The sequence below is a fragment of the Lichenostomus cassidix genome, unplaced genomic scaffold, assembly GCF_008360975.1.
Source record: "Lichenostomus cassidix isolate B80296 unplaced genomic scaffold, HeHo_3.0 HiC_scaffold_34, whole genome shotgun sequence".
In the NCBI taxonomy this organism is placed as follows: Eukaryota; Metazoa; Chordata; class Aves; order Passeriformes; family Meliphagidae; genus Lichenostomus; species Lichenostomus cassidix.
In genome coordinates this window covers 2255785-2280379 of record NW_028147431.1, presented here as the reverse complement: position 1 = coordinate 2280379, position 24595 = coordinate 2255785, and the positions used below count along the sequence as shown (strand labels likewise).

General features: G+C 50.4%; 3 protein-coding genes across 6 annotated transcripts in view; 1 reads left to right on the top strand and 2 right to left on the bottom strand.

Moving 5' to 3' along the window:
* Positions 1-331: 331 nt before the first annotated feature.
* LOC146423161 (claudin-7-like) lies at positions 332-8749 on the bottom strand. Of its 2 annotated transcripts, XM_085045213.1 has the most exons (4): positions 8502-8749; positions 5904-6068; positions 3711-3795; positions 332-540 (listed from the first exon to the last, which is right to left on the bottom strand). In XM_085045213.1, exons 1-4 carry the CDS (start codon positions 8722-8724, stop codon positions 375-377), a joined length of 639 nt encoding a protein of 212 aa, XP_084901339.1. In that variant the 5' UTR covers positions 8725-8749; the 3' UTR covers positions 332-374. The 2 variants fall into 2 exon arrangements, 1 of the variants encoding a protein (XP_084901339.1); XR_014847694.1 differs by lacking the exons at positions 332-540; positions 5904-6068; positions 8502-8749 and adding exons at positions 1552-1587; positions 4981-5038.
* Positions 8750-13368: 4619 nt separating this feature from the next.
* Positions 13369-16836, bottom strand: MED11 (mediator complex subunit 11). 3 transcript variants are annotated; one of them, XM_085045228.1, is made up of 5 exons: positions 16567-16836; positions 15631-15761; positions 14104-14298; positions 13764-13811; positions 13369-13628 (listed from the first exon to the last, which is right to left on the bottom strand). In XM_085045228.1, the coding sequence occupies exons 1-3, from the start codon at positions 16649-16651 to the stop codon at positions 14161-14163; spliced, it is 354 nt and encodes a 117-aa protein (XP_084901354.1). In that variant the 5' UTR covers positions 16652-16836; the 3' UTR covers positions 13369-13628; positions 13764-13811; positions 14104-14160. The 3 variants fall into 3 exon arrangements, with proteins under 3 accessions (XP_084901354.1, XP_084901355.1, XP_084901353.1); XM_085045229.1 differs by lacking the exon at positions 13764-13811 and having other exon boundaries at positions 13369-13676; XM_085045227.1 differs by lacking the exon at positions 13764-13811 and having other exon boundaries at positions 13369-13691; positions 14108-14298; positions 16567-16835.
* An 852-nt stretch (positions 16837-17688) lies between these two features.
* Positions 17689-24595, top strand: part of LOC146423159 (proline-, glutamic acid- and leucine-rich protein 1-like) — a 33215-nt gene continuing 26308 nt past the window's right edge. Inside the window, 4 exon segments of the mRNA XM_085045081.1 lie at positions 17689-17869; positions 20665-20723; positions 21260-21365; positions 23773-23922. Coding sequence (XP_084901207.1) covers positions 17732-17869; positions 20665-20723; positions 21260-21365; positions 23773-23922 — 453 coding nt within the window. The 5' untranslated portion in view covers positions 17689-17731.

The window sequence follows — 24595 nt, the reverse complement described above, 5'->3', positions numbered from 1 at the left end:
GGGTCTCTGAAATGAGGAAAAAGGACTCCGAATCGGGTCTGGGGTCTGTGATTTGGGTCTGGGGTTTCTGAATTGGGTCTGGGGTCTCAGAAATGAAGAAAGAAGATCCCGAATTGGGTCTGGGGTCTGTGATTTGGGTCTGGGGTCTCCGATTGGCTCCCTAATTTGGGTCTGGGGTCTCAGAAATGAGAAAAGAGAACCCCAAATCGGGTCTGGGGTTTCTGAATCGGGTCTGGGGTCTCAGACTGGCTCCCTAATTTGGGTCTGGGGTCTCAGAAATGATGAAAAAGGACTCCGATTTGGGTCTGGGGTCCCAGAAATGAGGAAAGAAGATCCCGAATCGGGTCTGTGGTCTCGGATTTGGGTCTGGGGTCTCAGACGTACTCCCTGCCGCTGGCGCTCGGTGGGTTTTTGGCTCTCGGGTAGCTTTCGCGGGAATTGGAGCCGCAGGAGCAGCCGGAGGAGCAGAGCAGAGAGCCGCCGAGGAGAGAGAGCGCAGAGCCCGCCCAGCCCAGGAACAGCGCCGAACCGAACTCATACCTGGGGAAAAATATCCCGAAATTAACCCAAAAATATCCTGAAAATATCCTGAAATTATCCTGAAATTATCCCAAAAATCTGCAATAAAATATCCCAAAATATCCTCCCCAGCAGGGACAGAGCCGAGCCCGCCCAGCCCAGGAACAGCGCCGAACCGAACTCGTACCTGTGAAAAATTAATAGAAAAATATCCTAAATTATCCCAAAAATATCCTGAAAATATCCTGAAAATATCCCCAAAATATCCTGAGATTATCCCAAAATTCTGCAGTGAAATATCCCCGAGCAGGGACAGAGCCGAGCCCGCCCAGCCCGGGAACAGCGCCGAACCGAACTCGTATCTGTGAAAAATTAATAGAAAAATATCCTAAAATTATCCCCAAAATATCCTGAAAATATCCCAAAGTTATCCTAAAAATCTGCAGTGAAATATCAGAAAAATCCACAATAAAATATCCCCAAATCTCCTGAGCAGAGAGCCGCCGAGGAGGGACAGAGCAGAGCCCGCCCAGCCCAGGAAGAGCGCCGAACCGAACTCGTACCTGTCCGAAAATAATCCGAAATTAACCCAAAATTAACCCAAAAATATCCTGAAAATATCCCAAAGTTATCCCAAAAATCTGCAGTGAAATATCCCAAAGTATCCCGAAAATATCCTGAAAATATCCTGAAAATCTGCAATAAAAACTCCCCGAGCAGGGACAGAGCCAAGCCCGCCCAGCCCAGGAACAGAGCCGAACCGAACTCATACCTGGGGAAAAATAACCCAAAATTAACCCAAAAATATCCTGAAAATATCCCAAAGTTATCCCAAAAATCTGCAATGAAATCTCCCCGAGGAGGGACAGAGCAGAGCCCGCCCAGCCCAGGAACAGCGCGGAGCCGAACTCGTATCTGTCCGAAAATAATCCAAAATTAACCCAAAAATATCCTAAAAATATCCCAAAGTTATCCCGAAAATCTGCAATAAAATATCCCCAAATCTCCCCGAGCAGGGACAGAGCCGAGCCCGCCCAGCCCAGGAACAGCGCCGAGCCGAACTCATACCTGGAGAGGGGAAAAATATCCCAAAATTATCCCAAAAATATCCCAAAAATATCCCGAAATTATCCCAAAAATCTGCAGTGAAATATCCCAAAGTATCCCCAAAATATCCTGAAAATATCCCGAAAATATCCTAAAAATATCCTGAAAATATCCTAAAAATATCCTAAAAATATCCTGAAAAATCCTGAAAATATCCTGAAATTATCCCAAAAATCTGCAATAAAATATCCCAAAATATCCCAAAATTAACCCAAAAATATCCCGAAAATATCCTGAAAATATCCTGAAAATATCCTGAAATCATGAAAAAAATCTGCAATGAAATATCCCAAATTAACCCCAAAATCTGCCTCCGCCCAGCCCAGGAACAGCGTTGATCTGAACTCGTACCTGTCCGAAAATATCCCAAAATTAACCCAAAAATATCCCGAAAATATCCCAAAAATATCCCGAAAATATCCCGAAAATATCCTGAAAATATCCTGAAATCATGAAAAAAATCTGTAATAAAATATCCCAAATTAACCCCAAAATCTGATTCTGCCTAGCCCAGGAACAGAGTTGATCTGAAGTCGTACCTGTCCGAAAATATCCCAAAATTAACCCAAAATATCCCAAAAATATCCCAAAAATATCCCAAAAATATACCAAAAATATACCAAAAATATCCTGAAAATATAAAAAAAATCTGCAATAAAATATCCCAAAAAAATCCGAAAATTAACCCCAAAATCTGCCTCCGCCCAGCCCAGGAACAGAGCTGAGCTGAACTCATACCTGTCCGAAAATATCCCAAAATTAACCCAAAAATATCCCGAAAATATCCCAAAAATATCCGAAAAATATCTTGAAAATATCCCAAAAATATCCCGAAAATATCCCAAAAATATCCCAAAAATATCCCAAAAATATCCTGAAAATATCCTGAAAATATCCCAAAGTTATCCCAAAAATCTGCAGTGAAATATCCCAAAAATCTGCAATAAAATATCCCCAAATATCCCAAATTTAACCCAAAAATAAACTGAAATTATCCTGAAATAATCCCGAAATTATCCCAAAATTATCCCAAAAATTATCCCGAAATTAACCCAAAAATTACCCCGAAATTATCACGAAATTATCCCAAAATTTTCCAGAAATTATCCGAAAATTAACCTAAAATTATCCCAAAAATGACCCAAAATTATCCAGAAATTACCCTAAAATTGTCCCGAAATTAACCCAAAATTAACCCAAAATTATCTCGAAAGTAACCAAAATTAACACAAAAATATCCTGAAATTAACCCCAAATTATCCCAAAATTATCCCAAAATTATCCCGAAATTATCCCAAAAATATCCCAAAATTAACACAAAATTTTCCCAAAATTAACCCAAACATAAACCAAAATTATCCCAAAATTAACCCGAAATTATCCCGAAATTATCCCAAAAATAACCCGAAATTATCCCAAAATTAACCCAAATTTAACCCAAAATTGTCCCGAAAATCACCTAAAATTCAGAAAAAAATTACCATAAAATTGAGAAAAAATCCCAATAAAATCCACAAAAATCACCCCAAAAAACCCCAAAAATCCCAAAACCCCAAAATCCCCAAAAACTCAAAATTCCACCCTAAAACCCAGAAAAAAATATTGTAAAATTGAGAAAAAAATCCCAATAAAATCCACAAAAATCACCATAAAACCCACAAAAATCACCCCAAAAAACCCCAAAAATCCCCAAAAACCCCAAATCCCCAAAAAGTCAAAATTCCACCCCAAAATCACCTAAAATTCAGAAAAAATTACCATAAAATTGAGAAAAAATCGCAATAAAATCCACAAAAATCACAATAAAATCCCTAAAAATCCCAATAAAACCCCCAAAAATCACCTCAAAAAAAACCCCAAAAATCCCCAAAAACCCCAAATCCCCAAATAGTCAAAATTCCACCCCAAAATCACCTAAAATTCAAAAAAAATTACCATAAAATTGAGTAAAAATCCCAATAAAATCCACAAAAATCCCAATAAAATCCACAAAAATCCCAATAAAACCCCCAAAAATCACCCCAAAAAACCCCAAAAATCCCCAAAAACCCCAAAACCTCCCGAATTTGCCCCAAAATTCTCACTTGAGGTTGACAGGAACTGTTGGGTCGTAGAAGTTGGTGACGATTCTGTGACCATACCAGGAGCAGGCAGCCAGAGCCAGCAGCCCTGGGGAGAAAAAAAATCGGTTAGGAATCCCAAAAAATATCCCAAAAATATCCCAAAAATATCCCAAAAATCCCAAAAACGCCAAACTGTATCAGGAGCCAAAAAATAATCCAAAAAAACCTGAAAAAAACCCCAAAAAACCTGAATAAAACTGCCAAAACCAGCCCAAAACAGCCCAAAAATCGGTTAGGAACCCAAAAAATATCCCAAAAATATCCCAAAAATCCCAAAATCCCAAAACGCTTTGGGAGCCAAAAAATAACCCAAAAAACCTGAAAAAACACCCAAAAAACCCGAAAAAAAAAACCAAAAAACAATCCAAAACCAGCCCTGGGGAGCAAAAAATCGGTTAGGAATCCCAAAAAATATCCCAAAAATATCCCAAAAATATCCCAAAAATATCCCAAAAATTACCTAAAAAATCCCAAAAAACCCCAAAAATCCCATTTTCGGGGGTCCTGAATCAAGTTTTTGGGGTCCCAAACCCAGTTTTTGGGGTCCTAATCCCAGTTTTTGGGGTCCCGACCCCATTTTTGGGATCCCAAACCCGTTTTTCGGGAGTTTTTGAGGGTCCCCCATCCATTTTTTGGGATCCCAAACCCATTTTTTGGGATCCCAAACCCATTTTTTGGGGTCCTGAACCTATTTTTTGGGGTTTTCAAGGCTCCCAACCCCAATTTTTGGGATCCCAAACCCATTTTTTGGGGCCCTAAACCCATTTTTTGGGATCCTGAACCCATTTTTTGGGGTCCCAGGGGGTTTTCGAGAGTCCCAAACCCATTTTTTGAGATCCTGACCCTATTTTTCGGGGTCCCAACCCCATTTTTTTGGCTTTTCAAGGCTCCCGACCTCATTTTTTGAGATCCCAACCCCATTTTTTGGGGTCCTAAACCAAATTTTTGGGGTCCTGAACCCATTTTTTTGAGTTTTCAAGGCTCCCGACCCCATTTTTTGAAATCCCAACCCCATTTTTTGGGTTTTCAAGGCTCCCAACCCCATTTTTTGGGGTCCCAACCCCATTTTTTGGGTTTTCAAGGCTCCCAACCCCATTTTTGAAGTTCCCCACCCCGTTTTTTGGGATCCTGAACCCATTTTTTGGGGTCCCAACCCCATTTTTTAGGGTTTTCAAGGCTCCCAACCCCATTTTTGGGTGTCCCCACCCCATTTTTCATTGTCCCCTCTCACCTGCGGTGACAAAAGCCGCTCCCCCTCCTGCTGCCACCCTGGCTTGACTCCGAGGGTCCCAACCCCGTTTTTTGGGATCCTGAACCCGTTTTTTGGGGTCCTGATGCCATTTTTTGGGGTCCTGAACCAATTTCTGGAGACCCTGACCCATTTTTTGGGATCCCAATCCCGTTTTTTGGGGTCCCGACCCCATTTTTTGAGATCCCAAACCCATTTTTTTGGGTTTTCAAGGCTCCCGAACCCATTTTTCGGGGTCCCAAACCCCATTTTTTGAGATCCCAAACCCATTTTTTTGGGTTTTCAAGGCTCCCGAACCCATTTTTCGGGGTCCCAAACCCCATTTTTTGAGATCCCAAACCCATTTTTGGGACCCCAACCCCATTTTTTGGGGTCCTGAACCTATTTTTTGGGGTTTTCAAGGCTCCCAACCCCAATTTTTGGGATCCCAAACCCATTTTTTGGGCCCCTAAACCCCAATTTTTGGGATCCTGAACCCATTTTTTGGGGTCCCAGGGGGTTTTCGAGAGTCCCAAACCCAGTTTTTGAGATCCTGACCCCATTTTTTGGGGTCCTGAACCTATTTTTTGGGGTTTTCAAGGCTCCCAACCCCATTTTTTGAGATCCAAACCCCATTTTTTTGGGTTTTCAAGGTTCCCAAGCCCATTTTTTGAGATCCTGACCCTATTTTTCGGGGTCCCCACCCCATTTTTTGGGGTCCTGAACCCATTTTTTTGGCTTTTCAAGGCTCCCGACCCCATTTTTTGAGATCCCAACCCCATTTACTGGGGTCCCAACCCCGTTTTTTGGGTCCTAAACCCATTTTTTGGGGTGCTGAATCGATTTTTTGAGATCCCAACCCCATTTTTTGGGCTCCCGACCCCATTTTTGGGTGTCCCCACCCCATTTTCGGTGTCCCCTCTCACCTGCGGTGACAAAAGCCGCTCCCCCTCCTGCTGCCACCCTGGCTTTGCTCTGAGGGTCGTCAGCCCCACACTTGGTGCATTTCATTCCCCCCACGGCCAGAGCCAGAGCCAGGGGGCCAAGGACCCCCGAGACCACCAGGAGAGCACGGGTGGCTTGGAGGTGACCTGGTTTGGGGGAAATTTGGGGTGAATTTGGGGTGAATTTGGGGGATTTGGGGAAGTTTGGGGGGGTTTAAAGGGGTTTTGGGGAAGTTTGGGGGGGATTTGGGGTGGATTTGGGGGGATTTAAGGGGCTAAGGACCCCCGAGACCACCAGCAGGGCTCGGGTGGCCTGAGTGACCTGGAGAGGAATTTGGGGTGTTTGGGGTGAATTTGGGGGCACAGAGGATTGGGTGGGGTTGAAGGGATTTGAAGGGATTTGGGGGATTTGGGGGATTTGGGGTGGATTTGGGGGATTTAAGGGGCCGAGGACCCCGAGACCAGCCACGGGTGGCTTGGAGGTGACCTGGTTTGGGGGGAATTTGGGGTGAATTTGGGGGATTTTGGGGGTTTAAGGTGAATTTGGGGATTTTGGGGTGAATTGGGGGATTTTGGGGGAATTTGGGGATTTGGGGGATTTGGAGGGGATTTGGGGGAGTTCAGGGGGATTGAAGGGGATTTGGGGTGGATTTGGGGGATTTCAGGGGCCAAGGACCCCGAGACCACCAGCAGGGCTCGGTGGCTTGGAGGTGACCTGGAGAGGTGGGGTAATTTGGGGGATATAAGGTGAATTTGGGGTTTTTGGGGTGAATTTGGGGTATTTGGGGTGAATTTGGGGAAGTTTGGGGTGGATTTGGGGTGAATTTGGGGAGGTTAGGGTGGATTTGGGGGGATTTCAGGGGGCCGAGGACCCCCGAGACCACCAGCAGAGCTCGGGTGGCTTGGAGGTGACCTGGTTTGGGGGAAATTTGGGGTGAATTTGGGGGATTTAAGGTGAATTTGGGGATTTTTGGGGTGAATTTGGGGATTTTTGGGGTGATTTTGGGGGTTTTTGGGGTGAATTTGGGGGTATTTAAGGGGGCCAAGGACCCCCGAGACCACCAGCAGAGCTCGGGTGGCCTGCAGGTGACCTGGTTTGGGGGAAATTTGGGGTGAATTTGGGGTGAATTTTGGGGGATTTGGGGTGAATTTGGGGGATTTCAGGTGAATTTGGGGGAAATTTGGGGTGTTTGGGGGATTTTGGGCGATTTAAGGTGAATTTTGGGGGATTTAAAGTGAATTTGGGGGATTTTGGGGAGTTCAGGGGGGATTCAGGGGATTTGGGTGGATTTGGGGGAGTTTAGGGGGCATTGAAGTGGGTTTGGGGGGAATTTTGGGGTCACAGGGGAGATTTTGGGGGATTTGGGGTGTATTTTGGGGTCCCAAAGTGAATTTTGGAGTCCCAGGGTTGATTTTTGGCATGTCAAAGTGAACTTTAGGGTCCTAAAGTGTCTTTTTGGGGTCCTTGTTTGAATTTTGATGTCCCCAAGTGGATTTTCGTGTCCCAAAGTGAATTTTGGGGTCCCAGAGTGACTTTTTGGTGTCCCAAAGTGAATTTTGATGTCCCAAAGTGGATTTTTAGTGTCCCAAGGTGAATTTTAGGGTCCCAGAGTGACTTTTTGGGGTCCCAAAGTGGATTTTGGGGTCCCAAAGTGACTTTTTCGGGTCCCAAAGTGGATTTTGGGGTCCCAAAGTGACTTTTTCGGGTCCCAAAGTGGATTTTTGGTGTCTCAAAGTGAATTTTGATGTCCCCAAGTGGATTTTCGTGGCCCAAATTTGATTTTTGGGGTCCCAAAGTGACATTTTGGGGTCCCAAAGTGGATTTTTAGTGTCCCCAAGAGGATTTCAGTGTCCCCAGGGCGTTCCCAGCCACTCCCCGGGTGACAGCAGGTGACACGCGGCGGCGGTTGGTGGCAGTTGGTGACATTCGGTTGTCACCTCTTTATGGCTCCCCTGGGGCAACCTTTGGCCTGGGGACAGGGAGGGGACAGGGAGGGGACAGGGAAGTGACAAGAATAGAAACAGGGAAGTGACAGCAATGGGGACAGGGAGGGGACAGGGAGGGGACAGTGACAGGGGACAGGGACAGGAGACAGGGGACAGGAATGGGGAAATTTCTCCCGATGTCCCTAAATGTCCCCAAATCCCCCCAATGTCCCCAATGACCATAATTGTCCCCAATGTCCCCAACGTCCTCAATGTCCCCAATGTCCCCATTAATGTCCCCAATGTCCCCAAATCCCCCAATGTCCATAATTATCCCCAGTGTCCCCAATGTCCTCAATGTCCCCATGGATCTCAATGTCCCCAATGTCCCCAACACCCTGATGTCCCCAATGTCCCCAAACCCCCAATATCCCCAATGTCCCCATTGATGTCCCCAATGTCCCCAATGATGTCCCCAATGTCACCTGGCAGTGCCAGCACAGAGTCGTAGCTCTTGCACTGGAGCTGGCCGGTGCTGGTGCTCACACAGCTCATCCAGAGTCCCCAATGTCCCCAATGTCCCCAATGTCCCCATTGATCCCAATAACCCCAAATCCCTGATGTCCCCAATGTCCCCAATGTCCCCAATGTCACCTGGCAGTGCCAGCACGGAGTCGTAGCTCTTGCACTGGAGCTGGCCGGTGCTGGTGCTCACACAGCTCATCCAGAGTCCCTTCCATGTCACCAAGGCCGTGATGATGTTGTCACCGGCGAAGGACGAAACTTCCCACTGGGGCAGAGCGGTGGCGGCCAGGAGAGCAACCCAGCCCAGCAGGGAAAGGGTTAACCCCAGCCACTGCAGCCCCCCGGACGCCATCGGGGACCTGGGGACATTAGAGACCCTATAGATAACCTACACAGATTGATTGATCCTATAGAGATCGATTGATCCTATAGATACTGATTGATCCCATAGAGATCCCATAGAGATCCTATTGATCCCATAGAGATCAATGGGCAATGGCAGCAGAGCCACCCAGCCCGGCAGGGAAAGGGTTAACCCCAGCCACTGCAGCCCCATGGGGACCTGGGGACATCACAGACCCTATAGAGACCCTATAGATCCTATAGAAACCCTATAGAGACTGATTGATCCTATAGATACTGATTGATCCCATAGAGATCCCATAGAGATCAATGGGCAATGGCAGCAGAGCCACCCAGCCCAGCAGGGAAAGGGTTAACCCCAGCCACTGCAGCCCCATGGGGGACCTGGGGACATCACAGACCCTATAGAGACCCTATAGATCCTATAGAGACCCTATAGAGACCAATGGATCCCATAGAGATCCTATAGAGACGAATTGATCCCATAGAGATCCTATAGAGACCAATGGATCCTATGGAGACCTATAGACCTTATAGACATCTATGGACTCTGCTTATGGATCCTATAGAGACCTATGGATCCTATAGGCACCTGTGGATCCTATGGGGACATATGGACCCTATAGAGACCCTATGGATCTTCTAGACACCTTGTAGATCCTATGGACCCTATAGATACCTATGGATCCTATAGAGACATATGGACCCTATAGAGACCCTATGGACCCTATAGACACCTATGGATCCTATAGAGACCCTATGGACACCTGTGGATCTTACTGACACTGTGTGGATCCTATGGATCTTACAGAGACCCTATGGATCCTATAGAGACCCCATGGATCCTATAGAGACCTATGGATCCTATAGACATCTATAGACTCTGCTTATGGATCCTACAGAGACATGTGGATCCTACAGACACCTGTGGGCCCTATAGACATCTATGGATCCTATAGACACTGTGTGGATCCTATGGATCCTATAGAGACCTATGGACCCTATAGACACCTATGGATCCTATAGAGACCCTATGGATCCTACAGATACCTGTGAAACCTATAGACACCTATGGACTCTGCTCGTGGATCCTATAGAGACCTATGGATCCTACAGACATCTATGGATCCTATAGAGACCCTATGAACCCTATAGAGACCCTATGGATCTTATAGACACCTATGGATCCTATGGACCTTACAGAGACCCTATGGATCCTATAGAGACCCTATGGGTCCTATAGACATCTATAGATCCCCTATAGATCCCCTATAGATCCCCCATAGATCCCCTATAGATCCCCTATGGATCCTCTATAGATCCCCTATGGATCCCCTATAGATCATCTATAGATCCCCTATAGATCCCCTATAGATCCTATAGATCACCCTGTGGGGACCTTAAAGGTGACCCTGGAGACCCCAAGGATCCCCTATGGATCCCTGATCAATCCCCAATCAATCCCTTATAGATCCCCAATTAATTCCTGATCAATTCCCCTATGGATCCCCTATGGATCCCCTATGGATTCTCCCAGAGCCTTTGAGGACCTCCAGGGGCACCTCAGCCATATTGATCCCTGATCGATCCCCTATGGATCCCTGATCAGTTCCCTATGGATCCCCAGTCAATCCCCTATGGATTCTCCAATCGATCCCTGATCAATCCCCTATGGATCCCTGATCAATCCCCCTATGGATCCCTGATCAATCCCCTATGGATCCCTGATCAGTTCCCTATGGATCCCTGATCAATCCCCCATAGATTCTCCAATCAATCCCTGATCAATCCCCTATGGATTCCCCAATCAATCCCCTATAGATCCCCAATCAATCCCTGATCAATCCCCGACCAATCCCCAATCAATTCCCCCATTTGATCCCTGATCAATCCCCAATCAATCCCTGATCAATCCCCAATCAGTCTCCAATCAATCCCCTATCAATCCCCATTCGATCCCTGATCAATTCCCTATAGATCCCTAATCAATCCCCAATCAATCCCCAATCAATCCCCGATCAAATCCCCTATAGATTCCCAATCAATCCCCAATCACTTCCCAATAAATCGATCAATTCCCGATCAATCAATCTCCCCCCGGCTCACCTCGGGCCCTGATCAATCCCCGATCAATCCCCAATCGATCCCCAATCAATCCCCCTATAGATTCCCAATCAATCCCCCTATAGATCTCCAATCAATCCCCCATCAATTCCCAATAAATCGATCAATTCCCGATCAATGGATCAATCAATCTCCCCCCGGCTCACCTCGGGCCCAGCGGCGCCTGCAGGTGGGTGGGGGGGGCAAAGGTGAGCTCACCTGTAAGTACCGCTGATGACGTCACCGGTGACGTCACCGCGGGCGGGGCGGGGCGAAGGAGGAGGGGCGGGGAGGGCAAAGGGCGGGGGGGAGGGGCGGGGGAGGGTGGGGGATTTTGGGGGGGGATTGGGGAGATTGGGATTTTGGGTGGATTTGGGGAGATTTGGGGATTCTGGGGGGATTTTGGGGAATATTGGGGGATTTTGGGGAGAATTTAGGGGAGATTGTTGGGGTTGGAGGAAGGGGATTTTGGGAATTTTGGGGTTTGGGGAGATTTGGGGGATTTTGGGGATCGGGAACTTGGGGGATTTTGGGAGGTCCTGGAGTGGATTTTGGGAGAATTTTTAGGGGATTTTGGGGGGATTTGGGGAGATTTTTTAGGGGATTTTGGGGGATTTGGGGTGGATTTTGGGGGCATTTTCCGGGAATTTTGGGGGAATTTGGGGAGATTTAGAGGTAATTTGGGGGATTTTGGGGGAATTTAGGACGATTTTGGGGAATTTTGGGGTGATTTGGGTGGATTTGGGGTGAATTTGGGGAGAATTTTGGGGGGTTTGGGGAGACTTGGGAGTCCCCTAGTGGATTTTTTTAGGTCCTCAGGTGAAATTTTGGGATTTCCAAGTGAATTTTGGGATTTCCAGGTGATCTTTTGGGATTTCCAGGTGAATTTTGGGATTTTCAGGTGAATTTTTTGGATTTCCAGGTGAAAATTTGGGATTTCCAGGTGAGTTTTTGGGATTTCCAGGTGAGTTTTTGGGGTTTCCAGGTGAATTTTTGGGATTTCCAGGTGAATTTTTGGGATTTCCAGGTGAATTTTTTGGGATTTCCAGGTGAATTTTTTGGGATTTCCAGGTGAATTTTGGGATTTCCAGGTGAAAATTTGGGATTTCCAGGTGAATTTTTGGGATTTCCAGGTGAATTTTTGGGATTTCCAGGTGAATTTTGGGATTTCCAGGTGAATTTTTTGGGATTTCCAGGCAAAATTTAGGATTTCCAGGTGAAAATTTAGGATTTCCAGGTGAAAATTTAGGATTTCCAGGTGAGTTTTTGGGATTTCCAGGTGAGCTTTTGGGATTTTCAGGTGAATTTTTTGGATTTCCAGGTGAAAATTTGGGATTTCCAGGTGAATTTTGGGATTTCCAGGTGAAAATTTGGGATTTCCAGGTGAATTTTTGGCGTTTCCAGGTGAATTTTGGGATTTCCAGGTGAGTTTTTGGGATTTCCAGGTGAATTTTTGGGATTTCCAGGTGAGTTTTTGGGATTTCCAGGTGAGTTTTTGGGATCTCTCCCCTCCCCCCGCCCGTTCCCAGCCCGGTGACGTCACCCTCATTTGCATAGCCACGCCCACCCGGGTGGGAGCGAGTCACAAACCCCACCTGGTGACGTCACCCGCGCGATGACGTCATCGAGCAGCCCCGCCCGGGAATGGAAGAGAAACCAAAATATTTTGGGGATTTTGGGACCTCAAAACACCTGAGAACCCAAAATTCCCACCTGGGACCCCAAAATTTACCCCCAGGATCCCAAAATTCCCACCCAGAATCCCAAAATTCACCCTCAGGACCCCAAAATTCCCACCTGGGATCCCAAAATTCCCACCCAGAATCCCAAAATTCCCACCTGGAATCCCAAAATTTACCCACAGGACCCCAAAATTCCCACCAGGACCCCAAAATTTGCCCTGGAATCCCAAAATTCCCACCTGAGACCCCAAAATTTACCCTCAGGACCCCAAAATTCCCACCTGGAATCCCAAAATTCCCTCCAGAATCCCAAAATTCCCACCTGAGACCCCAAAATTCCCACCTGGGACCCCAAATTTTACCCTCAGGATCCCAAATTTCACCTGGGATCCCAAAATTCCCAACCAGGACCCCAAAATTCCCACCTGGAATCCCAAAATTTACTCTCAGGACCCCAAAATTCCCCCTGGAATCCCAAAATTCCCACCTGGGACCCCAAAATTTACCCTCAAGACCCCAAATTTCACCTGGGATCCCAAAATTCCCAACCAGGACCCCAAAATTCCCACGTGGAATCCCAAAAATCACCCTCAGGACCCCAAAATTCCCACCTGAGACCCCAAAATTCCCACCTGGGATCCCAAAAATCACCCTCAGGACCCCAAAATTCCCCCTAGGACCCCAAAATTTACCCTCAGGACCCCAAAATTCCCACCTGGAATCCCAAAATTCCCACCCAGAATCCCAAATTCCCACCTGGGACCCCAAAATTCCTCCCAGAATTCCCAAATTTCCCCCAAATTTCCCCCAAATTTCCCCCAAATTTCCCCCAACCACTCGGAGTCTCCTCGAGGTCTCAAGGCCACCGTGGTGTCCCTTTATTCCAGGTGTCCCCAGGGCGGGGGTGGCACTGCTGGGTGACCCCAGGTGACCCCAAGGTGTCCCTCAGGTGTCCCACGATGTCCCCAAAGTGTCCCCAAGGTGTCCTCAGGTGACCTCAGGTGTCCTCAGGTGTCCCCAAGGTGACGATAAGGTGTCCTCAGGTGACCCCAGGTGTCCCCAAGGTGTCAAATCCCAATAAAATCCCAATAAATTCCCATTTTCCCAGGTTTTGGTGTCCTTAGGACCTCCACGGTCACTCTGAGGTCACTCTGATGTCACTCTGAGATCACTGCAGGTGTCCCCAGGTGTGTCTCAGATGTCCCCAGGTGTCCCCAAGGTGTCAAAAGTCCCATTTTCCCAGGTTTTGGTGTCCTTGGGAGCTCCAAGGTCACTCTGAGGTCACTCCGATGTCACTCCAGGTATGTCTCAGGTGTCCCCAGGTGTGTCCCATGGTGTCCCAGGTGTCCCCAGGTGTCCCCAGGTGTCCCCAGGTGTGTCCCCAGGTGTCCCCAAGGTGTCAAAATTCCCATTTTTCCAGGTTTTGGTGTCCTGAGGAGCTCCACGGTCACTCTGATGTCACTCCGAGGTCACTCCAGGTGTCCCCAGGTGTGTCTCAGGTGTCCCCAGGTGTGTCCCCAGGTGTCCCCAAGGTGTCAAAAATCCCATTTTTCCACATTTTGGTGTCCTCAGGAGCTCCAAAGTCACTCCAGGTGTGTCCCACGATGTCCCCAGGTGTCCCAGGTGTGTCCCCAGGTGTGTCACTGCTCCAGCATGGCCTCACAGGCTCTGGCCAGCTCAGCCAACCTCCTCCTGGCGTAATCCAACCTGTTGAGGGCCAGCTGGCAGCTCTTGCGGGCAGCGTAGCTGGAGCCCTCGTGGGGCTGCCCGGTGGCTACCTGGGCAGGTGAGGGACACACCTGAGAGGTCGAAATCCCAAAAAAAACCCCCAAAATTCTACCCCAAAATAGCGAAAATCGACCCAAAAATAGTGAAATTCTGCCCCAAAATCCCAAAAATTGACCCCAAAAAACCCAAAATTGACCCCAGAACTCACCTGGGACTCCCCAAACTCACCTGGGCAGGTGAGGGACACACCTGAGAGCTGAAATCCCCAAAAAACCCCAAAATTCTACCCCAAAAACCCCAAAATTCTACCCCAAAATATCAAAACTTAACCCCAAAAACCCCAAATCGCCAGCTGAAACCCACAAAAAACCCACCTGGGAGCCCCAAACTCACCTGGGCAGGTGAGGGACACACCTGAGAGGTCAAAATCCCAAAAAAACCCCAAAATTCTAACCCAAAATATCAAAATTCTACCCAAAAATAGCGAAATTCTACCCCAAAAACCCGAAAATTGACCCCAAAAAACCCCAAATCGCCACCTGAGTCCCACAAAAAACCCACCTGGGAGCCCCAAACTCACCTGGGCAGGTGAGGGACACACCTGAGAGGTCAAAATCCCCAAAAAACCCCCAAAATTCTACCCCAAAATAGCAAAAATCTACCCAAAAAACCTGAGAATTCGACCCCAAAAAACCCAAAATTGACCCCAGAACTCACCTGGGAATCCCCAAACTCAACTGCCCAGGTGAGGGACACACCTGAGAGCTGAAATCCCAAAAAAAACCCCAAAATTCTACCCCAAAACCCCCAAAAACCCCAAAATCTACCCAAAAAAACCCCAAAACCCCAAAATTGACCCCAAAAAACCCAAAATTGACCCCGAAAATCCCCAAAAACCCCCAAAATCCATCCCAAAAAAACCCCAAATCTCACCCAGAACTCACCTGGAGCCCCAAAGACTCACCTGGGAGCCCCAAAATCCCACCTGGAGCCCAAAGACTCACCTGGAATCACCCAAACTCCACCTGGAACCCCCAAAGACTCACCTGGAGCCCCAAAATCCCACCTGGAACCCCAAAACCTCACCTGGAACCCCAAAACCTCACCTGGAACCCCCAAATCTCACCTGGAGCCCCAAAGACTCACCTGGGAGCCCCAAAGAGTCACCTGGGAGCCTCAAAACTCACCTGGGAACCCCAAAGACTCACCTGAAACCCCAAAAACTCACCTGGAATCACCCAAACTCCACCTGGGAGCCCCAAATCTCACCTGGGAGCCCCAAAATCCCACCTGGAACAACCCAAACCTCACCTGGAACCCCAAAGACTCACCTGGAAACCCCAAAGACTCACCTGGAGCCCCTAAGCCCCCCCGGAGCTCACCTGGGTGAGGTAGCGGATCTGGGCCGAGAGCTCTGCCTCCACCTTGGCCACGGCGGCGCCAAACTGAGCGGCCTGGCGGTCCAGGTGGCGCTCCTGGGGCTTCTCCTTGGAAAGTTCCAGAATTACTGACCCTGGGGAGATACCTGGGTCACACCTGGGCACACCTGGATACAGCTGGGTCACACCCAAACCCTCCCAGGTTATCCAGGTGTCGCTCCTGGGGCTTCTCCTTGGAAAGTTCCAGAATCACCGAGCCTGAAACACACCTGGGTCACACCTGGATACACCTGAGCTCACCTGAGCCACACCCAAACCCCCCCAGGTTATCCAGGTGTCGCTCCTGGGGCTTCTCCTTGGCAAGTTCCAGAATTACTGAGCCTGGGGAGATACCTGGGTCACACCTGGATACACCTGGATACACCTGAGTCACACCTGGGCACACCTGAGCCACACCCAAACCCCCCAGGTTATCCAGGTGTCGCTCCTGGGGCTTCTCCTTGGAAAGTTCCAGAATTACTGAACCTGAAACACACCTGGGTCACACCTGGGCACACCTGGATACACCTGGGCACACCTGAGATACACCTGGGTAACACCTGAGCCACACCTGGGTCACATCTGGGCACACCTGAGCTACATCTGAGGCACACCTGGATACACCTGAGCTCACCTGGGCACACCTGGGTCACACCTGAGATACACCTGGATACACCTGAGCCACACCTGGGTCACACCTGGGCACACCTGAGCCCCCCCAGCCCCCTCCCCATGACCTCTGACCCCATCTTTAGCCCCGCCCACCCTCCATCACCATGACAACACAAGCCACGCCCCCTTTCCAAGCTCCACCCTCCCCAAACCCGGAAACCCCCAAACCCCACCGCGGCCACGCCCACTCCCCCGCTCGCCCCGCCCCTCCCCGCTCGCCCCGCCCACCCGCGCTCTGCAGCGAGGCTCCGATCTCTCTCTCCAGCTCCTCCAGCGCTCGCAGCCGCTCGTTGGCCACGCCGAACCCCGCCATGCCTCCTTCCCGCCGCCGCTTCCGGTTCTCTGTGGCCACTTCCGGCTCAACCGGCCAATGGCTGCGCGGCGGCTGCGGCACGTGACGGGAAGTGGTTTTCCCTAGGAGGCGCTCTGGGAGGACTCGATGGTGGTGTTTCCGCTCCCGGCGGAGTCTCGATGGTTTTAGGTCCTCCAGGGCGGGGAGGGGCTGGAAAGCGGCGAAAATCGAGTCGAATTCAGGCGAAAATCGACTCGAATTTACGGCGAAAATCGACTCGAATTCAGGCAAAAATCGAGTCGAATTCACGGAGAAAATCGCCTCGAATTCATGGCAAAAATCGCCTCAAATTCACCGCAAAAATCGCCTCGAATTCACCGCAAAAATCGCCTCGAATTCACTGCAAAATCGACTTGAATTCACGACAAAAATCGCTTCAAATTCACCGCGAAAATCGCCTCAAATTCACGGCGAAAATCGCTTATAATTCACGGCGAAAATCGACTCGAATTCACGGCGAAAATCGACTCGAATTCACGGCAAAAATCGACTCGAATTCACGGCAAAAATCGACTCGAATTCACGGCAAAAATCGCTTTTAATTCACGGCGAAAATCGACTCGAATTCACAGCGAAATCGCCTCAAATTCACACAAAATTCGCCCCGAATTCACGCCCAGCTCTATTATAAGCGTTTATCCACCACAAAATCCCGCAAGGTGGATATTTTAATTCTCAGACTCAGCTGTGGAAGGGGATTTTGGAGGCCATTGTTTGCTTTTATGTCGCTCTTCAGTGCCAGGCCGCGCCTTTTATTTCCATTTTTACTCCTCTCCCCCTCAGGCCACGCCTTTTATTTCCATTTTTACTCCTCTCCCCTTCAGGCCGCGCCTTTTATTTCCTTTTTTTTTTAGTATTTTCGCCTCCTAATTAAGCCGCTAATTGCCTTTGAAATCGCTGCTCTCCAAGCCCCGCCCACTCCCCTCACGAAGCCACGCCCACTCCCCCTCACGGAGCCACGCCCACTCCCCTCACGCAAGCCCCGCCTCGTTTTTTTCCCGCGCGGTGACGTCATCGCGCGGCGCCCGGGAAGGAGCAGCCATGGCGGCAGTCGCTGCTCCCCGCGCTCCTCCGGCCGCTCCGCTGCTCGAGGCTCTCTCGGCGCTCTCCGCGCTGCCGCCGCACCGCCGGGCGATCCCGGGGCTCGTTCGGGGCCTGCGCGACAGCGCCAGCACCCAGGTACGGCCGGCGGGCGTGCGGCGGGAGGGGAGCGCTGTTGTCCCTCGAGGAGCGCCATTTTGCCTTAGAGTTCGGGAGCCGCTTTAAAGAGCGGGAGCTCCCCTCTCTCCTTAGGGAATGGCTTCACTCTCGGGGAGCGCGATTCCCTCTCAAGGAGCGCCATTTCCTTCAGGGGTCGGGAGCTTCTCTCAGGCAATAGCTTCCCTCTCAGAGATCGCGATTTCCCCTCAGGGATGGCGATTTCCCCTCAAGGATCGCCATTTTCTCTCAGGGATCGAGATTTCCCCTCAGGGAACGGGATTGCCCCTCAGGCGATGGCTTCACTCTCAGGAATCGCGATTCTCCCTGAAGGATCGCCTTTTTCCGTCATGGATCGCGATTTCCCCTCAAGGATCGCGATTTCCCCTCAAGGATCGCGATTTCCCCTCAGGGATGGCGATTCCCCGTAAAGGATCGCAATTTCCCCCAAGGATCGCCCTTTTACCCTCTGGGTTTGCGAATTTTCCCCTCAGGGATCGCGATCTCCCCTCACGGATCGCGATTTCCCCTCAGGGATCGCGATTTCCCCCAAGGATCGTGATTTTATCTTTTGCGTTTGCGAATTTCCCCCTCAGGGATCGCGATTTCCCCCAAAGATCGCCTTTTTCCCCTCACAAAACGGGACCTTCCAAAAATCGGGAACTCCTCTCAGGGAGCGGTTTCCCCCTCAGGGATCGCGATTTTCCCCCGAGGATCGCCGTTTTCCCTCTGGGTTTGCGAATTTCCCCTCAGAGATCGCGATTTTTCCTCGGGAATGGTGATTTTTCTCTCTGAGTTTGCGAATTTCCCCTCAGAGATCGCGATTTTTCCTCGGAAATCGTGATTTTTCCCTCTGGGTTTGCGAATTTCCCCCTCAGGGATCGCCATTTCCCCTCAGAAAACGGGACTTTGCAAAAATCGGGAACCCCTCAGGGATCGGGAGTTCTCCTCTGGGAACGGCTTTACCTTCGGGAAATTGCGATTTTTCCTCAGGGATCGCCATTTCCCCCTCAGGGTTTGCGATTTTCTCTTTGGATTCGCGAGTTTCTCCGTCAGGGATTGCGATTTCCCCTCAAGGATCGCCATTTCCCTCAGAGATCGCGATTCCCCCTCAGGGATCGGGACCTCCTTTAAAAAGCGGCAGCTCCCCTCAGGGAGCGCCTTTATTCTCGGGGATTGCGATTTTCCCTCGGGATTTGCGATTTTCCCTCAGGGATTTTGATTCCCCCTCAGGATCGCCATTTTCCCTCAAGGATCGGGTTCCCCCTCAGCTATCGGGACCCCTTTTTTTACACAGCGGGATTTTCCCTCTCTCCTCAGGGGACGTTTTACCCCTCAGGGATCGCGATCCCCCCTCAAGGTTTGCGATTTTCCCTCAGGGTTTGCGATTTCTCCGGGATGGCGATTCCTCTAAAAACCGGGATCCCCTCACGGATCGCCATTCCCCCTCAGAGATCCGAACCCCCGGAATGACCGGGATCCCCTCAAGGATCGCCATTTCCCCTCAGGGGTCGCGACCCTCCCAAAAACCGGGATCCCCCTCACTGAACCCGACCCCTCCTCAGGGAACGGATCCTTCCCTCGGGGGTCGCCATTTCCCTTCAGGGATCGGGATCTCCCTCCCCTCAGAGAAAGGGATTCCTCTCGGGTCGCCGTTTCCCCTCAGGGATCAGGTTCCTCCCCTCACAGAACGGGACTCCTCTCAGGGGTCGCCATTTCCCCTCACGGATCAGATTCCTCCCCTCCTCTCAGGGGTCGCCATTTCCCCTCAGGGATCAGATTCCTCCCCTCACAGAAGGGGACTCCTCTCGGGTCGCTATTTCCCCTCAGGGATCAGGTTGCTCCCCTCACAGAAGGGGGTTCCTCTCGGGTCGCCATTTCCCCTCAGCGATCAGATTCCTCCCCTCACAGAACGGGGTTCCTCTCGGGTCGCCATTTCCCCTCAGGGATCAGATTCCTCCTCCCCCCCCAGGGTCGCCATTTCCCCTCACAGACCGGAAATCTCCCACAGGGATAGCGACCCCCCCAGGCCCCGCCCCTTCCCATCAGCCCACGTGATTTCCGGTCACTCCAATGTAAACCCTGAGCCCGGAATGACCACTTGGGGATTCCCAGTGACCAGTGAGTGACCCCTGAGTGACCAATGAGTGACCACTGACCCCTGAGTGACCAATGAGTGACCACTGACCCCTGAGTGACCACTGAGTGACCACTTAGTGACCCTGGATGAACCCTGAGTGACCACTGACCTGTGACCACTGACCCCTGAGTGACCAATGAGTGACCCCTAAATGACCACTGACTCCTGAGTGACCACTGAGTTGTGACCTGGAATGACCAATGAGTGACCCTGAATGAACCCTGAGTGACCAATGAGTGACTATTGACCTTGAATGACCACTGAGCTCATGACCCCTGAGTGACCACTGAGTGACCCCAAGTGACCTGAATGACCCCAGAGTGACCCCCAAGTTATCCCAGTGACCCCTGAGTGACCAGTGAGTGACCAGTGAGTGACCCTGAGTGACTCCTGAGTCCCTTGAGTGACCCCAAGTGACCTGAATGACCCCTGAGTGACCCCGAAGTGATCCCAGTGACCTGTGAGTGACCAATGAGTGACCCTGAATGACCCCCGAGTGACCAATGAGTGACCCAAACGACCCCAGAGGGACGCTGGAATTACCCCCAAGTGACCCAAATGACCCCTGAGTGACCAATGAGTGACCTAAATGACCCCTGAGTGACCCCGAGTGACCGCTGTCCTGCTCTGTCCGCAGGCTGCCCTGGGAGGTCTCCTGGGCGTCACCAGCGCCCGCCTGAGCTCCATGAAGACCCGGTGAGTGACAGCTCTGCCGGCCAATCACAGCGCAGCCGCCGCCCTGCGCCGCCTCCTCATTGGCTGCTGGGCTGGGCGTGGCTGGGGGCGTGGCCAGCTCAGTAATTAATTAACATATTGCTTCTCTCACGGCTTGGCTGTGATTGGCTGTGCAGGAGCCAATCAGGGGAGGTTTTCTCTATTGGGGGCGGGGCTGTGTGGGCAGCAGCCAATCAGGAGGAGGGGGCGTGGCTTTCCCATCTCCCCACTCCCTAAATGGTTATTTTGCTGTGGGTGGAGCTTGGAGCAGCCAATCAGATGCTGCTTTTTGTATATTTAATCAGGTGGGTGGGGCTTGTTTCCCATTAACTGCTGGGTCTGTGGTGGGCGTGGCTTCCTCACAGCCAATCAGGCTCCACCTGTGAGCCACGCCCTGCTCTGCCATGCCCTTATAAGGAAAGTGGGCGTGGCTTGGCACATCACCAGCCAATCAGGGGCGAAGGGCGTGGCGGGGCGTGGCCGGTGGGCGTGTCCCGGCTCAGCCAATGGCGTTGCAGCTTCGAGGGGCTGTGCCTGCTGTCCCTGCTGGTCAGCGAGAGCCCAACGGAGGCGTTTCAGCAGCACTGCCTGGGCTGGCTGAGAATGCTGCAGCACCTGCTGCAGGTGAGACACACCTGGATACACCTGGGGGGGTTTGGGATACACCTGAGATACACCTGGGGGTTTGGGATACACCTGGGGGGTTTGGGATACACCTGGGGGGTTAGGGATACCTGGGCTGGCTGAGAATGCTGCAGCACCTCCTGCAGGTGAGAGACACACCTGGGGGGCTGAAATACACCTGGGGGGGTTTGGGATACACCTGGGTACACCTGGGGGGGTTTGGGATACACCTGGATACACCTGGGCACACCTGGGGGTGTTAGGGATACACCTGGGGGGTTAGGGATACACCTGGGGGGTTTGGGATACACCTGGGAGGGTTTGGGATACACCTGGGCTGGCTGAGGCTGCTGCAGCACCTGCTGCAGGTGAGAGACACACACCTGAGACACCTGGGATACACCTAGGATACACCTGGGGGGCTTTGGGACACACCTGGATACACCTGGATATACCTGGGGGTGTTAAAATACACCTGGGATACACCTGGGGGGGTTTGGGATACACCTGGGGGTTTAAAATACACCTGAGATACACCTGAGGGGGTTAAAATACACCTGGGATACACCTGGGGGTGTTTGGGATACACCTGGATACACCTGGATACACCTGGGGGGGTTTGGGAGTCTCTGGGGGAAACTGAAATCCTTTTTCATTGGGATTTAACCAAATGTAACCCAAATTTTAACCCATTTTCCCCAAATTTTCACAGATTTTCATGGGGATTTTTACATTTTTTGGGGATTTTTGGGTCTCTCTAATTTGGGGAGGGGTCCTGATTGATTCCCCTCCCCCCAGAGAGACCCTGGGGGTCTCAGACCCCAATTTCATTGCGATTTTAACCCATTTTACCCAAATTTTAACCCATTTTCCCCAAATTTAACCAGATTTTCACAGCGGTTTTTTGCATTTTTCGGGGAATTTCGGGTCTCTCTAATTTGGGGAGGGGTCTCAGTCTCTCTCTCCCCTCCCCCAGTCCCAGGACCCTCCCCCCACGGTGGCTCTGGGGGTCTCAGACCCCAATTTAATTAGGATTTTAACCCATTTTACCCAAATTTAATCCGATTTTCACGGGGTTTTTTGCATTTTTTGGGGTCTCTCTAATTTGGGGAGGGGTCTCACTCTCTCTCTCCCCTCCCCCAGTCTCAGGACCCTCCCCCCACGGTGGCTCTGGGGGGTCTCAAACCCCCAATTTCATTGGGATTTTAACCCATTTAAGCCAAATTTTCACTAATTTTCATGGGGATTTTTGCATTTTTCGGGGATTTTTTGGGGTCTCTCTAATTTGGGGAGGGGTCTCAGTCTCTCTCTCCCCTCCCCCAGTCTCAGGACCCTCCCCCCACGGTGGCTCTGGGGGTCTCAGACCCCAATTTCATTAGGATTTTAACCCATTTAAGCCAAATTTTCACAGATTTTCACGGGGATTTTTACATTTTTTGGGGATTTTTTGGGGGTCAGGAATTTGGGGAGGGGTCTGACTGTCTCTCTCTCCCCTCCCCCAGTCTCAGGACCCTCCCCCCACGGTGGCTCTGGGGGTCTCAAACCCCCAATTTCATTAGGATTTTAACACATTTTACCCAAATTTAACCAGATTTTCACAGGATTTTTAAATTTTTTGGGGATTTTTGGGGTCAGGAATTTGGGGAGGGGTCTCAGTCTCTCTCTCCCCTCCCCCAGTCTCAGGACCCTCCCCCCACGGTGGCTCTGGGGGTCTCAAACACCAATTTCATTAGGATTTTAACCCATTTAACCCAAATTTTAACCCATTTTCCCCAAATTTTACGGGATTTTCCCGGGGATTTTTACATTTTTCGGGGATTTTTGGGGGTCAGGAATTTGGGGAGGGGTCTCAGTCTCTCTCCCCTCCCCCAGTCTCTCTCCCCTCCCCCCACGGTGGCTCTGGGGGTCTCAGACCCCAATTTCATTAGGATTTTAACCCATTTTCCCCAAATTTTCACAGATTTTCATGGGGATTTTTACATTTTTTGGGATTTGTTGGGGTCAGGAATTTGGGGAGGGGTCTCAGTCTCTCTCTCCCCTCCCCCAGTCGCAGGACCCTCCCCCCACGGTGGCTCTGGGGGTCTCAGACCCCAATTTCATTAGGATTTTAACCCATTTAACCCAAATTTTAACCCATTTTCCCCAAATTTAATTTGATTTTCGTGGGGGTTTTTGCATTTTTCGGGGAATTTTGGGTCTCTCTAATTTGGGGAGGGGTCTCAGTCTCTCTCCCCTCCCCCAGTCCCAGGACCCTCCCCCCACGGTGGCTCTGGGGGTCTCAAACCCCAATTTCATTAGGATTTTAACCCATTTAATCCGATTTTCATGGGGTTTTTTGCATTTTTCGGGGATTTTTTGGGGTCTCTCTAATTTGGGGAGGGGTCTGACTGTCTCTCCCCTCCCCCAGTCGCAGGACCCTCCCCCCACGGTGGCTCTGGGGGTCTCGGTGCTTCGGGAGCTGCTGAGGTTCTCAGCTCAGCTGCCCGAGCTGGCCAGAGACATCGGCATCAACCACATCCCAGGGATCCTCACCTCCCTGCTGGCCCTGCGGCCCGAGGTCAAATTGGGGCTGGGGGCTGCGGGGGGCACAGATCTGGGGGAGAAAATGGGTCTGGGGTCCTTAAAATGGCAAAAAAAGGGGTTAAAATGGGAAAAAGTGGGGTAAAAATGGAGATAAATGGGGTTAAAATGGGATTGAAATGGGTGAAAAGAGGTGAAAATGGGGATAAATTGGGTCTGGGGGCTTCGGGGGGAAGAGATTTGGGGGGATTTTGGGGGTTTTTGGGGAGTTTTTATGGTGATTTTGGGGGATTTGGGGCATCAACCACATCCCAGGGATCCTCACCTCCCTGCTGGCCCTGCGGCCCGAGGTCGAATTGGGGCTGGGGGCTGCGGGGGGCACAGATCTGGGGGGATTTTGGGGTGAAAAGGGAAAAAAATTGGGTTAAAATGGGAAAAAGTGGGGTAAAAATTGAGATAAATGGGGTTAAAATGGGATTTCAATGGGTTAAAGGAGGTGAAAATGAGGTTAAATTGGGTCTGGGGGCTTCGGGGGGAAAAGATTTGGGGCTAAAATGGGTCTGGGGTCCTTAAAATGCCAAAAAATTGGGTTAAAATGGGTAAAAGTGGGGTAAAAATGGGGTTAAAATGGAGATAAATGGGTTAAAATGGGGTTTAAGTGGGTTGAAGGAGGTGAAAATGGGGTCGAATTGGGTCTGGGGGCTTCGGGG